Here is a 14,691-nt window from a genome sequence, read left to right as displayed (position 1 = left end):
GCCCCCTCCCCGGTGGGAATCCGGCCTCAGCGAGGCCAGCTCCTCCGCGTCCTCCTTGCCGCCGGCACCCCATGGCCCCTGGTGTGACATCTGGGTCTCGGGGAGCCTGCTCAGGCTGCCGCACGTGGCGGGTGGGGAGGTGACCGGCCGCGGGCTGGGTCAGACCCCAGAGGAAGGCTGCCTGTGAAGTGCTGAGCGCGCCTCCAGGGGGCACGCGCACCTGACCCGGCACCTGGCACCAGCAGGGGGCTGGTCCCGCCCCACCAGTGAGGCTTGCTCACCCACTGGGTCTCTTTGCTCCGCAGATGCCCTGACGCACCCGCCAGCCTACCCCCCGCCTCCCGTGCCCGTGCCCAGGAAGCCCGCCTTCTCCGACATGCCCCGGGCCCACTCCTTCACCTCCAGGGGCCCGGGCCCTCTGCTGCCACCCCCGCCCCCGAAGCGCCGCCTCCCCGAGGTGGGCGCGGCTCCCGAGGACTTCAAGAGGGACCTGCTGGGCCCGAGGTGGCCCGAGCCTGGCCCCAGGGTGCCGGCTGCCTCCCGGAGGATGAGTGACCCCCCGGTGGGCAACGTGCCCAGCTTGCCTACCCTCCGCCGGCCCCCGTGCTTCCCTGAGAACCCCAGCCCGGAGCCCCGCGTCCCCAGCCCCGGAGCCGGCTCTGCTGGCTTGGCCGCGGCCACCTCCAGGAGCTGCGATAAACTCAAGTCCTTCCACCTGTCGCCCCGCGGGCCGCCCACGCCCGAGCCCCCACCCGTGCCAGCCAACAAGCCCAAGTTCCTGATGGCAGTGGAGGAGGAGCCCCTCAGGGAGACGGCCCGGCCTGGACTCTTCGTGCCCCCCGTGGCACCCAGGCCTCCTGCCCTGAAGCTGCCCGTGCCTGAGCCCCCAGCGCGGGCCACGGTCCTGCCCAGGCCGGAGAAGCCGCCCCTGCCTCACCTCCAGTGAGTGCTTCCAGCTCTCCCTGCACCCAGCCTCCTCCCCACGGTGGGGGGTCGGCCCTGCCCGGGGGAGGAAGGCTCTGCCTCGGCCCAGCAGCCTCTGCACCTGACCGGGGTCCGAGGATGTCCCACCTTGACGTGGGGCACGTCAGCCCAGGCGTGGTGGGCCTGGGGCTCAGGGCTGCCTCGAGGCACAGTGGGTGAGGGGGGCCGTGGGGACAAGCTTTCTGAGCCCCTGCCATGCCTGGCCAGGGCCTTTGGGGTCGGGAGGGGCTGGCAGGGTGGCTGCCTGCCCTGGGAGAGGCCTGGGGGACAGAGCTCGGGCTGTGAGCCTTTGGGACCCTTCCTGGGGCCCTGGGTGTGCCCCTGGCTCTGGAGCCGTGGGGGCTGCCTCGGCACCCTCCCCGAGTGGGAACTTGCTGGAATGCGGAGCGTTGCAGTGACTCCCCCAGGCCTGCTCGAAGTGCTTTCTGCTCTATTGCTGGGCAGTGCCAGGAGCCCCGGCGCCCCCACTTCCAGTGTCAGCAGCCTGTGGTCAGAGATGCCGGGACCCACAGCAGTGAAGGCCCTGGGGGCCACAGGGTGCGCCTCGAGTGGGTGCGCTAAACCGGGCCCCCAGCACCCTCGGCCACGGCACCTTTCCCCCCAGGACTCTCTCTTTTTTATCCTTATCTGAGGCGGTGTTTATTTTTATTATTATTTTTAATGATTTAAGAGAGAGGAAGGGAGAAGGAGATTGAGAGAGAGAAACATCCACCGTTGCCTCCTGCACCCACCGGGAATCGAACCTGAGACCTGTTGGTGTCTGGGATGATGTTCCAACCAATGAGCCACCCGGCCAGGGCCCCAGAGCTCTTGTTAGGCCTGCTCTTGTGGGAGGGGCCTGGGAGGACCCCTTGCCGCCTCACTTGTTTCACGAGAGGCCACAGTAGTGTAGACTGTCACTGCGGAGCCTGGGACCTGGGCCTGGGACCAGGGTGGACTCACAGCACAGCCTCACCCACAATCCAGCAGCTGGTCCTGTGTAGGCTCCTTAATTCTCCCCGAGCCACCGGGCCACACGTGGCCCAGCCCCTTCACACCCGCCACCCATCCGCCCTGGCGGCTCCACAGCGTCTGAGCTCAGGCCCCAGCAGCCCGGCAGTGTCGCCGGCAGCCTGACCCCGGCTGGGGCCTCCAGGTCCCGCGATTCCTGCTGCCTCAGATCCGTCACACGGCCTCGCAGACGCTGTGGCCGTGGGCCTTCGCCACCGGCTGTGGCAGCCAGACCCCGTGTGCCCAGGCCGAGCTGGCGCGGTCCCCCGGTGCACAGGCTGGTGTGGAGGAGCGCTGAGGGGCTGCCCCGTGTGATGGACGTGACCTTCTTGCTCCCCTCCCAGGCGGTCACCCCCTGACGGGCAGAGTTTCAGGAGCTTCTCCTTCGAAAAGCCCCGCCTACCCTCGCAGGCTGACGCCTCGCAGGACGACCCGGGTGGGAAGGACTCTGGGAAGGACTCGGATGAGGACTATGAAAAGGCAAGCGCCGAGAGCTCGCGCCGGAGGGGGCACTGCAGGAGGGCTGCGGGCGGAGTCCCCATGGCCGTCCCGGCCCGGAGCCCCCAGACCCTGGCGCGGAGGGGACAGACCTGGTGCAGAGCCTAGGATCTCGGCACAGGCTGGCAGCCGGTGGGGGTCGGGGTTGCTGGCCACGAGCCCATACAGACCATGCAGCTGACCACGCTGCCCTCCCTCCAGGTGCCCTTGCCCAGCTCAGTCTTCGTCAACACCACCGAGTCCTACGAGGTGGAGAGGTGAGTGGGAGCCCTTCTCTCCAGGCCTTGTTTTTATAGACACGAGGGTCCCCGTCTTTCTGTCCCCTCCTCACCGCGGTGCTGGGTCATGGCTGGCACAAGTGCTCAGCCGAGTGTTGCCGGAAACCTGGCGAAGCAGCAGATGCCATAGCTCAGTTCTGCCGACACCCTGGGCTGGCCCTCTCGTACCCACTGCTCTGGGCACCCACTGCTTTCAGCGCGCCCCCCCCCCCCCGCCCCCAGCACTGGCTTGAGGCAGGAAGGAGGGTTGGGGCCCCAGATTATGATGGGGGTGGGGTTCACGGCACCCACTGCTCCCTGCACCCACTGCTCCCTTCACCCACTGCTCCCTGCACCCACTGCTCCCTGCACCCACTGCTCCCTTCACCCACTGCTCCCTGCACCCACTGCTCCCTTCACCCACTGCTCCCTTCACCCACTGCTCCCTGCACCCACTGCTCCCTGCACCCACTGCTCCCTTCACCCACTGCTCCCTGAACCCACTGCTTCCTTCACCCACTGCTCCCTGCACCCACTGCTCCCTTCACCCACTGCTCCCTGCACCCACTGCTTCCTTCACCCACTGCTCCCTGCACCCACTGCTCCCTGCACCCACTGCTCCCTGCACCCACTGCTCATGGCGCCTGAGCTGCAGGAGAGAGAGAGGACAAAGTCACATGGTCCTGGGGCTGGAGGGTCCCCAGGGAGCCGTCTGAAGATGGGTCACCTGCTCACTTAATTTTCAGGCTGTTCAAAGCCACGAGCCCGCGGGGAGAGCCCCAGGACGGACTCTACTGCATCCGCAACTCCTCCACCAAGTCCGGGAAGGTAGGTGCCACGGAGGAGCCTGGTGGCCAGCCTGCCAAAGACAACGCCCTGGGGCTGGCTGCATCGTGCTGGGTCTGCTGGCCCTCCCCACGTCGGGCTGCAGGCGGGCACACCAGGCGACAGGCCACGTTCCCATGAGCCTCTACCCCTCCACCCAGTGCCATCCTTGGGGTCTCTGCCTGGCAGCCCCTGCCCCATTTATTCTCAGGAAGTAGATACCATCTGCAGATTGGGGGAAGGGTGGCCGGAGACGGGAAGGGGAGCTGGGGCCCTGGACTCCGATGGGGGGTCCTGCACTCTGAAGGGGAGGCTGCTTGGAGCAGGGCCAGCGGTAGGTCATCTGCCAGCTCGGCCTCTGCCCCTCCAGGGGCGACTTGTGTGACCTCACGGAGCCTCAGTTTCCCCATGTGTATCAGAGATGGCGCTGGTGGGCCAGGCACCCTCGAGTCTCATCAGAGGCCATCTGAGGGCAGGGCGCCCTCCCCACGTCGTCCCTGAGGCCAGGGGACTCGGCCTTGGTGCAGCTCACCCTGGGTCCCCGAGCCCGGCCCTCCCGGTCAGAGCTGCCCTCAGCCCTGCCTGCCGCTTTTCTCCCCAAGGTCCTGGTTGTGTGGGATGAAGCCTCCAGTAAAGTGAGGAACTACCGCATCTTTGAGAAGGTACGTGGTGGGCTGAGGGCCTGGGCGGGAAGGGGCGTGGCTGGGGGCCGGACATCTCCCCGAAGAGCAGGCATGGGCCACATCCGCCGGTCAGCGGGCCGTATAAGGCCCTGCCAAACTGGATGATGAGGGGCGAGTTAATTACATGTCTGACCACATAGAGAGGCTGATGTGTAAGTTGATAGTTTTGTATCGCCCTCGAATGATGTTATAAATATCCACATGGCCCTGGGCAGAAACCAGGTTCCCCACCCCTGAGTGTGGGCAGGGGGCAGGCGGAAGCTGGCACCTGCCGGCACCATCCCTCTCCCACTGCCTCAGCCTCCCCCTTCCCTGGCCTAGCTGTGTCCTCAGTGAGCTAGAGGGGGTGGGGTGACCAGTTCCTGACCCGGCTTATCTACAGCCTGGCCTGATCCCCTGCTGAAGCTGGGGGGGCGGGGGGGGGGAGTGGGGGAGGTGGGGAAGAGAGGCAGGCATGAGGGGAGGGAACGGGTAGCGGGAGCAGGCCTGTCCTTAGGGCTGGCCGCCCCGTTTTGCACGGAGGGGAGGGAATGGGCAGCAGGAGCAGGCCTGTCCTTAGGGCTGGCCGCCCCGTTTTGCAAGGGGGGAGAGCTGGCCCAGCCCCCCCTGACCTCGCTCTCCTGCCCCCAGGACTCTAAATTCTACCTGGAGGGCGAGGTCCTGTTTGTGAGCGTGGGCAGCCTGGTGGAGCACTACCACACCCACCTGCTGCCCAGCCACCAGAGCCTGCTGCTGCAGCACCCCTACGGCTACGCTGGGCCCAGGTGACGTCTGCGCCAGAGCTGCTGACAGAGGTGACCATGGGCCGCCTCCTCATGCCGATGAGACTGGCCTGTCTGGGATGAGGAGCTCTGGATGGAGGCCTCCCCAACAGACATCTTGTGGAATCTGCCAGGCCAGGCCCCACCCAGCAGGCAGAGTCCCTAGCGGGCTGGAGGCTCGTATCCCACCCCGGCAGCCCCGCCGCACTTCCCAGAACCCGGGGTCCCTGGACGAAGCCCAGCCTGCGCTTCACGGACAGGAATTCCGGTCCCCCCAGCGCCCACCCTGCACTGGGCAGGGGGCTGGTCAGGGCTTGGGCATTTGGGTGGGGGCAGGGGCTGGCCCCAGGACCCCCAGGAACGCTAAGACTTGGCTCCCGCAGGGGCCTTTGCTGCACAATAAAGCACAGGTGACCTTTGCCGTGGTGGCCGGCTTCATTGGCAAGGAGGGGTGGCCGGCCCTATCGAGGACGCACACCGACATCCAGGGGGCCTCCCCACCTCCCCGCGCAGGTGCTAAATGACCTGCCCAGTTCGCAGGCAGCAGTGGATGGAACGCGAGCGCAGCAGTCCGCCTCCGCCCACCCTCCGCGTGCCAGGCTCTGCTGGGGCTCCAGGAAGACCTGTAGGGGGAAGTGACCGCTACAGACAGAGGGGCAGGCAGAGAGGGCCCTGAGTGGGCCAAGGGTAGGTGGGGGTGGTGGCACCCGGATGGCTGAGTCCTCCGGGCCACACGGGGATGGACCAGCCCCGATCCACCCCTCGCTTCCTGCCGTGGAATTCCAGCCAGCGCCGCCCTGGCAGGTCAGCCAGGCGGGATCTATTTGTGTGGGAAGCGGCCTCAGCGGGGGGTCAGGGCTGGCAGGGACCCCGGATCATCTAATCCTCGCTGCACTGTAAGCTGGGGAAAGGCATTCGCTGTGTAAAGCCCAGACCCCAAACGGCACTGTGCCTGCTGTCCCCGGAGGAGGCTCTTTGGACTCCTCCCCCCGGACGTGTTCTGGTGGGGTGGTCAGCTGGAGAAGGGGAAGAGATGAAGCTGGTCAGCTGATGCGGGAGGCCGCGCCCCCGGGGTGCTGGGGGGTGCAGGGGCGACAGTGGCCATCTGCTTCCAGGAACCAAGTGTCCCCGCTGTCTGCAGATGTTTCCTCTAAGGCCTCCTGGGGTGAGGCTCGGTGCAGCTACCATCGAGTCTGGGGCACTGGGACAGGGAGCTCCCCATGTCCTGCAGCGGCTCTGGAAAACCAATCCTTGTGCCTGCAGTCACAGCTCCCTGCCCTTGCCCTGCACTTGTTTGGGGAACCCAGTGAGGCACATCGTTCTCCACTGTGCAACTTCCCTTCCTGTAAAATTTTTTAAAATATGTTTTTATTGATTTTAGAGAGAGGAAGGGAGAGAGAGATAGAAACATTGATGAAACACTGATCAGCTGCCTCCTGCACACTCCCCACTGGGGATCAAGCCCACAAACTGGGCATATGCCCTAACTGGGAATTGAACCATGACTTCCTGGTTCAGGGGCTGATGTTCAACCACTGAACCACACCGTCCCGGCATGTGTAAAACTTTAAAATGGGGACTTGGGTCAGAGAACAGCTTCCAGCCGGTGCCCAGGGTCCTCCACGCTGGTGATGTGAGGCAGGACCCAGGACGCTATAGCTTTTAGCTAACATGCAGCTGCTTCGGAGACAGCTCAGTGGGTGAAGCACTTGAAGACCCTGAGCTGGAAGATTTTTGAGGTTCTGGGGCCCAGAGCCACGTGATAGGAACTTCTAGCTGCCAGGACAGATGAGGCCTGTGGTTGCCTAAGGCCCAGCCCAGAGTCTGGCCTGGCCTTGCTCCTCCCAGGCCCTGGCTCTGCCTCTTTGTGAACTATTCCTGGGCCCAGGGCCTCAGTTGCAAGAGTGTGTGCGTTGGGGGTGGCAGATGGGATCCCAGGCATGGTCCTCCAGCATGAAGCCAGGCAGCCGGCGCCACTCCCTCCTGAGACCTGCCTGAATGTTCTGTACCACCTAGTGAGCACTTCCTGTGCTCGAGGCGCTGAGCTGGGCCCTTGACAGTCTAGTTTGCTTGGAGAGCAGCTGCTGTTAGCTCCATTTTACAGGTGAGAAACTGAGGCCAAGGTCTGCATTCAAGTTCCAACTCTGCTACGTGATCTCCCACCTCTCAGCCCAGACCCTACGCTCTGGCTAGCTCCCCACCACCCCTCATGGCCTCTGATAGTTACTGCGGGGTGCCCAGATCCTGGTATGCTCAGAGATGGGGTGCATTCCTGGGCTGGGAAGCTTCTCCAAGCCCAGGGCTGACCTGGTTTTACTTTCCCTGCAGTTGGTGAGAGTGCAGTGAACCTCTACATCCTCTGTTATTAGAGACTTTTTATTATAAAAAGATGTTTTTAGAACCAGAAGAGACCTCACAAAGCAAGTCTTTAGTAGCCCCTAGTCTCCCCCTTCCTCTGGGTCACATTGTGTGGGCGCCCCCTGCTGGTCCAAGAAGGGCTTCCGGTACCTTACCGGGAATGGGTGGCTTTGACAGGGCCCAGGGAGGAAAAGGCCTGGGGCCTGGGCTTCTTGCTCAGCGCTCGCTGAGCCTGGCCTGTGGAGGGGAGACCCAGAGGACACAGGCCACACGAGTACGGGGCACAGCTGGCATTTGAAGCAAAGCTGTGTGAAGACCAGCGAGGGGAGGGCCACCGCCTCTGTCTCTGGCCGTGGCCCAGCAGTGTGATCCCCTCGAGGGCGACTCCTCTGTATCCAGCTCTGCCTCGGTGCTGGCAGCCCCGTCCCTCGCCCGGAAAACACTGCCCGATGGAGTCACGGCCACGGGGAATCCCCGAGACCACAGGTGTCGACAGATACTGGTGCGATGGTGGCAGGTGACGTGGGACTGGACCACCTACCTCGGCACCTGCCTGAACTCAGTCCTGGATCTACCACTTCCAGATGGTGCACCTACCGACGTGATGTGGCGGAGGTCTGACGGAACCCAGCGATGGCAGTTGTGGCCTCAGGCACTTTCGATGGCCCATAGAAACATTCCATTTGTACCAGAGCCCAGTAGCAAACCAGTTACTTGGGTTTGTGGTTTCCATCAAATTTGAAAACAAAACACCTTCAGCCATTCTATCTTCAAATAGTGTATCCGTCCTCCTCCCACCTCCACCTCCCTGGTCAGGGGCTCTGATTACACACATACTTGGCCTCTTGAAGTTGTGCTACTGCTCACTGGAGCTCTGTTCCTTCTTTTCTAGACTCCTCTCCATGGTTCACTTAGTTTTGTTTTTTTTTTAAATATATCTTACTGATTTTTTACAGAGAGGAAGGGAGAAGGAATAGTTAGACACGTCGATCAGTTGCCTCCTGCACACCCCTTACTGGGGATGTGCCCGCAACCAAGGAACATGCCCCTGACCGGAATCGAACCCGGGACCCTTCAGTCCGCAGGCCGAGGCTCTATCCACTGAGCCACACCGGTCAGGGCTCAGTTCCTTGTCCGTCTCCTACTTCACTTTCTTCTGCTGTGTCTAACCCGCTGTTCAGCCAGTGTGTTTTTCAGTTCTGACATTATATTTTTCACCTTTAGAAGTTTGATTTGGCCTTAAAAAACGAAAATGTTTCCCGATTACAGTGGACATACAGTTTTTCGTTTCAGGCGTACAACACAGCGATTAGATATTCATGGAACTTTTGAAGCGACGGTCCTGATAAATGGCACCCGATCGGACCCGTACATCAGTTAGACTGCATTCCTAGGCTGTGCTTGACGTCTCGGCGACGATTTGGTCTTTTCTGTACCTTCTGTCTCCACTGAACGTGCTCCACGGTCTTGGACGCCTCCCTCCTTCCCTCCAGCAAGCCCCCCCGACAGCCCCGTGGCCAGGCCTCGTTGCGGGTGCCAGTGGCAGACGTGAGCGGGACAGGAGTGTGGCGGCCGTCACTATCCCCAGAGATGGTCCCGATCCTCCCGGGGCCACGGCCGGGGCCCCGCTGGGAGGGAGGCCCGGCTCCTCCCTGCTCGCCGCCCAGCCCTGGGCCTCGGCTTTCCACGGGTGGTAAGGGGGCAGGAAGCTCTGCCGGTCTGTCTCCCGGGCCTTCGGGGCTCAGAGGAGACAACGGGGAGGACAGGGCGGGGAGGTGCTGGTCCCGCTGGGCCAGCCTCCAGGTCACGGCCGGTGGCCTGGTCGAGAAGGTGCTTCCTCCAGCCTCGGCGGGCCAGGCCCCGGCGCCAGGCAGCCGCCCCGTCGGTGGGGCCTTATCAGCGTCCGCAGGCCCGAGGGGCCGACCGCACCCTGGCTGCCGGTCGGCCCCGTCTGCCCGCGGACTCCCGCCCGCTGGGCTGAGGACGGAGCCCAGCGGGGGCCGCGCACGGGGCAGGGTCCTCCGCTGCAGCAGCGGGCGAGCCGAGCAGGCAGAGGCCCGACCGGGCCCGCACTGGCCCCGCTGGGACAGCGCCCGGGGCTGACGGGCCTTGAGAAGGCCGAGCTGCGCGTCCGTGAGCCTGGGCGCAGGAGGCCTCCACCGGAGTCTGACCGGCGACAGAGACCGAGGGGACGAGCGGCTCCGGGGAGCGGGCGCCGCTGGCACAGCCGGCGCGGCCTCTTTCAGCGACGAGGCCTGAGGGGCCGCGCCCCCCGCCTCCCGCCCCCCGTCCCCGCGCTGCAACCCGGACAGTGGCGCCCGACCCTCGCGGTCGGCGGGAAGGGCGGGGCCGAGCCGAGGCCGGTCCCCGCGAACTCCGGAGGAAGCCCCGCCCCATGTCAACAAGGACCCACCCTTCCGCGTCCTCCCGCACGCGGACAGCCAATCGCAGGGCGCGTTGATTAGCGGTGCGTCGCGGGCCGGGCCTATGGGGAGGCGCGTTGTTGGGCCGCAGCGCCTCTAGCCGCACCCAGCCGGAGCGGCCAGGGCTGCGCTGAGCTGAGGGGGCGGAGAGGCCGGGCGGGCCGGGTGCGCGCGGCGGGCAAGGGGCGGAGCCCGAGCCGGAGCTGGAGCCGGAGGCGACGGGCGGCGGCCGCACTCGGACTTGAGGTCCCGCGCGCTGCCCGTGTTTCGTCTCTGAGGTGAGGCCGGGCGGCGGGGCCTGCAGCCTGCCGAGCGGGCGGGGGCAGCGCAGAGGGCGGGGGCGGTGGTGGGGCCGCGGAGCCGCCCTCGGAGGGGTTCCGCCCTTCGGCCGTCGGCCTGGACCGGTGCGGAGCCGACGCTCTGCAAGCCTTTTGCACGGGGGCGGCGGTGGGGGCGCGCGGGTCCCGGTTTCCGGGCTGCGCGGTGGGGCCGGGGTCCGTGAAGAGGAGGCGGCTCCGGCCCGCCCGCTGGGCCCGCCCCTCGGTGCCCGGAGGCTGGCGGCCGCGGCGTCTGCGGGGAAGGAAAGCGCGTCCGGCCCGCAGACGGGAACAGGTCGTCCTGCAACTTTGCGCCGCGGGCCGTCCTCGCTCTTGTTCGCGTCCGGGCGGCGCAGGGGCCTCCCCCCACACTTACTCCTGCTCGCCTGACGGTCAGGAGGTAGGCGGTGCGTCCCCTTCTCGCCTCCCCACCGGGGTAACGGCTGGCTAACCTGGCGCGGCGGGCGGCGAGGCCCAACACGGACCGCGATGATCCGGTCCCCGCGGCCGCGAGCCTGGCTGGGGGCCCCCCGAGCCGCGGGCCTGTGCAGAAAGGGGGTTCCGCGTGTGGAAAGGACTGAGATCTCAGTGGAGGCGGGAAGCCGGCGGCCGGGAGGCCCCGGCGTCTCCTCGGCGCAGGTCCGCGGGCCCCGGTGCCGGGCGGGTGGACGGAGCCTCGAGGGGGCTCAGCCCGCCCCAGAGCGGGGCGCGCCGGGCCCGCGGGGAATGGCTGCAGGTCCCGCCAACGCCAGCGATGTGCCCAGTATTGTTGTTTCTCTGCTTTATTTTTTAAAATCCCAAATCTGAATACCCGCGCTGGTTCTGGCGGCGGGGAGGACGAGAGCAGTCAGGTTGTCGGTGCGGAAGCGGCGGGCTCGGGCCGGGGGAAGGCGCCTCGGAGTCGGTGTGGCTGCGGCGGGTGGTGGTGGGGTTTGTGGAGGTTTGGGGTTCAGAGGCTCCTGAGCGACGTGCGGCCGCATCGCCCCGTTTCCAACACGCAGGCGAGTTTCCTTTTAGAACGTGAGTTACAGGCCGGCCCTTTTCTCCTGGAACTCTGACGCTGCCTCCCACGGCTTGGGTTTTGTTTGGCGGTATTTTGTTTTACTGATTGTGCCGCAAAGGCTGTTTGTTCAGATGATGGTTAGTTTTTAGTTATTTCAAGTAGTCATTGTATTGAAGCAGAAAACACCTAACTAGGCTAATTTAATTTTTTTGTTAATCCTTACCTGAGGATCCGCCCCCCCCCCCCCCCCATTGATTTTCAAGGAGAGTGAAAGGGAAGAAGGGAGGGACGGAGGGGGAGAGAGAGAGAGGGGGAGAGATGAGAGATGAGAGAGAGAGAGAGACACACACACACATGGATTGTTTGCCTCCCCAGATGGAACCTGCAACACAGGCATGTGCCCTTGACTGGGAATCAAACCCCGGACCCTTCCGTGGTTGGTGGACGCTCTAACCACCGAGCAACCAGCCAGGGTTTGGCAGTTAATTTTAAAAAGACATTTTATTATGTGAAACCTAGAGCTTAAGTGGACTTTCTTTTTACATGTTTAGTTCATCTCTCACATACACAGAGAATAGTGTAAGTCTCTCTTTACCCTCATCTAGCTTCAGCTGTTAACTCATAGCTAATCTTGCTGTATCTGTAGCCCCAAACCCAGATGCCATTCGTTTTAACTGTTAAATATTTCAGTCTGTGTATCTACATACATCCTCTTAAAAAGATAAACACAAATACCAGTATCCCGAAATTCCTTATTACCTTCATATATCCAACCAGTGTTAAAATCTTGATTGTCTCAATTCTTTTTAACAGTTTGAATCCCGATCCACATGCGGTTCATACATTGTGTGTGTGTGTGTGTGTGTGTGTGTGTGTATGTATATATATATATGTTTTGTAGAGGGAGAGAGAGATAGAAACATCAAAGATGAGAATCATTGATCAGCTGCCTTCTGCACCTCCCCTACTGGGGATCGAGCCGGAAACCTGGGGATGTGCCCTTGACTGGAATTGAACCTGGGACCCTTCAGTCCGAAGGCCAGCACTCTCTCCACTCTGCCAAACCAGCTAGGGCCATACTTTTTTTTTTTTCTTCCCTAAATATATTTTATTGATTTTTTACAGAGAGGAAGGGAGAGGGATAGAGAGTTAGAAGCATCGATGAGAACATCGATCAGCTGCTTCCTGCACACCCCCTACTGGGGATGTGCCCACAACCAAGGTACATGCCCTTGACCGGAATCGAACCTGGGACTCTTCAGACCACAGGCCACTGCTCTATCCCAGGCCAATGCTCTATCCACTGAGCCAAACTGTTAGAGCCATACATTGTTTTAATCTATTCCCCCTCCATCTTTTGCTATCTCTTGTAATTTATTTGTTGCTGAAACTTGATGGTTTGTCCTGTGGAGTTACATATAGTCTGGATTTTATTATGCATTGTGGTTTACACAAAATTTACTGTAAATTTAATCAGTTAGATGTAAAGGTGTAATCAGAGTCATGATTGATATACTTTTGGCAAGAAGACTCTGAACCGCGTCCAGCATGGCCAGGGGTGAAGGGGGGAGGAGGGGAGGTGGGGGAAGGATTAAAGAAGACAGAGAGAACACAGTTGGGGCTAGGTAGGTTCACTGGATTAGGACACAGTGACAGCCTGTAAGCCAAGCTTTAGTCAGAGCACACAAAGCAAAACAAGGGAAGTGGTCAACATGTTTACAGTGTTCTTGCGAATTTCACCTTGTTTTGGCAGCACTTGGTGCATCTCCCCCAGCCCATTAGCTACCAAGGAAGGAACAAGGGAGGACTATAAGGTCAAGCTTAATCATGCTAGGGCGGCTCTGACTCTGCCCTCCAAGCTGGGACTTGTTTGGGGCCCTGCCACAGGTCAGTCTGAGGCTTGATCCTGTAGCCGCTCCCTACAGACTTCATAGGTGAGTTAGGCAGATGAGGATTAATAGTTTTTCTTCTTGTTAGCAGCCCTTGAAGCTCAAACTTAGTCATTATTTCATTAGGCATGGAAAATGTGGATAAATTCTTTAACCTCATTTATTAGCTGGAATGCTTCTAAAAGAGACATTGCCCTTCTATAATTTCATTACCTTAAATTATAGCTCTTTCAGGAAAGACAGGATAAATAATAAATACTTAATTTCTGTCAATTATTTACTAGTTTTTTGTAATACTGAGTTGGCATCCTCCAGAAGTAGCCAATGAGTTGTATGTGTTTGTATTATTGTGAACTCATGAATTTAAGCATATTTGATATGATTGAATCCATTGTAGGTATTATCTTTATTGATACTCAGATTATCCCATCTTTGTCCAATAGTAATCTGTTCAAATTGGGTCCTAAATCCTGTAGACACAGCTCTAATAGTTTCTGAGTGCTCTCCTTTTTGGTATGACAGACTGCACTGGGCTCATCTTGTACATTTTCTATCCCAGCTCTGAAATCATCCATTTCTCCAAATGAAAAATCATATTTATTAAACACAATCTAGGCCCTGGGCTCACTTGTTCATTGCTACTAGGTTGATTGTTTCATGGTCTTTTCAGATCATGGGTTTCTGATACTTCCAGTTGTAAAGCAAGAAGACAGAGTTCTATTTAACCTTTTTTTAAAATCCTCACCCAAGGAGTGAGGTTGTTTCTCCATTGATTTTTAGAGAGAGTGGAAGGGAGGGAAGGAAAGGGAGAAAGAGAGAGGGAAACATTGATGTGAGAGAAATACATCTATTGGCTGCCCCCTGTACGTGCCCTGATGTGGGGGATGGAACCCACAACCTAGGTATATGCCCTGACCAGGTATGGAATCAGCAACCTTTTGGTATATGGCAGTGGTCTGCAAACCGCGGCTTGTGAGCCACATGTGGCTCTAGGCCCCTTGAGTGTGGCTCTTCCACAAGATACCACGTGCGGACGCGCACGTACAGTGCGATTGAAACTTAGTGGCTCATGCGCAGAAGTTGGTTTTCGGCCTTGGCGAGTCTTTTGAAGAAGTGGCGTTAGAAGAAGGTGGGGTGTGTTGGTCCGTCGGGGACACAGCGCCGGGGAGGTGCGCGCGATTCATGCACGAGTTGATTGAGCCAGTCAGTCAGCAGTCTTGTTGTGCAGTGGTTAGTGCTAGTCGTGTCTGCAAATCGCGCGCGGATGACAAAAGTACCTACTTGAAGCATAAAGTTACCTGTATTTTTCCAACCAGCTGCAAATCCTACAGGTATTTTTGTCATCAATTTAAGAATTGTAATTATTTTGTGTTGGTGGCTTTATTATTATAAAATGAAACATTTTTTTAGGTATGTTGAGATGGTTTGGACATATAGAGAGGATATACGAAAGGAGATAGACGAAACAAGTATACAAGACGAGTGTGGATGGGAGAGTTGGAAGGGGTCGACCTCAGCGAACGTACCTCATTCAGATTGAGGAGTACCCTAATGAAGTTAATAACAATGTACCTACCTATATAGTTTAAGTTTAAAAAAATTTGGCTCTCAAAAGAAATTTCAATCATTGTACTGTTGATATTTGGCTCTGTTGACTAATGAGTTTGCCGACTACTGGTATAAGGGATAATGCTCCAACCAAC

The 14,691-nt window shown here is 60.0% G+C and overlaps 2 protein-coding genes across 12 annotated transcripts in view; both read left to right on the top strand.

The window, feature by feature from the left end:
- Nucleotides 1-5,419, top strand: part of SH3BP2 (SH3 domain binding protein 2) — a 30,024-nt gene extending 24,605 nt beyond the window's left edge. For all 3 annotated transcript variants that reach the window (XM_081105329.1, XM_081105328.1, XM_081105330.1), the window contains 6 exons: nt 306-942; nt 2,319-2,454; nt 2,674-2,729; nt 3,476-3,557; nt 4,157-4,216; nt 4,868-5,419. In XM_081105329.1, the coding sequence (XP_080961455.1) occupies nt 306-942; nt 2,319-2,454; nt 2,674-2,729; nt 3,476-3,557; nt 4,157-4,216; nt 4,868-5,005 (1,109 nt within the window). In that variant the 3' untranslated portion in view covers nt 5,006-5,419. The remainder of the gene's footprint in view (nt 1-305; nt 943-2,318; nt 2,455-2,673; nt 2,730-3,475; nt 3,558-4,156; nt 4,217-4,867) is intronic.
- A 4,515-nt stretch (nt 5,420-9,934) lies between these two features.
- ADD1 (adducin 1) overlaps nt 9,935-14,691 on the top strand; it is a 77,261-nt gene continuing 72,504 nt past the window's right edge. For 6 of the 9 annotated variants that reach the window (XM_081091903.1, XM_081091908.1, XM_081091902.1 and 3 more), the window contains exon 1: nt 9,935-10,057. The gene's annotated coding sequence lies outside the window, so the exon portion shown is untranslated. Of the gene's footprint in view, nt 10,058-10,158; nt 10,497-14,691 lie in introns of those variants that run through there. The other 3 variants (XM_081091904.1, XM_081091906.1, XM_081091900.1) reach the window with 3 other exon arrangements.

The sequence above is a fragment of the Myotis nattereri genome, assembly GCF_964212035.1.
Source record: "Myotis nattereri genome assembly, chromosome: 1".
NCBI classification, from domain to species: domain Eukaryota; kingdom Metazoa; phylum Chordata; class Mammalia; order Chiroptera; family Vespertilionidae; genus Myotis; species Myotis nattereri.
The sequence above is the reverse complement of the archived record's forward strand: the minus strand, read 5'-3'. Positions and strand labels throughout refer to the sequence as shown.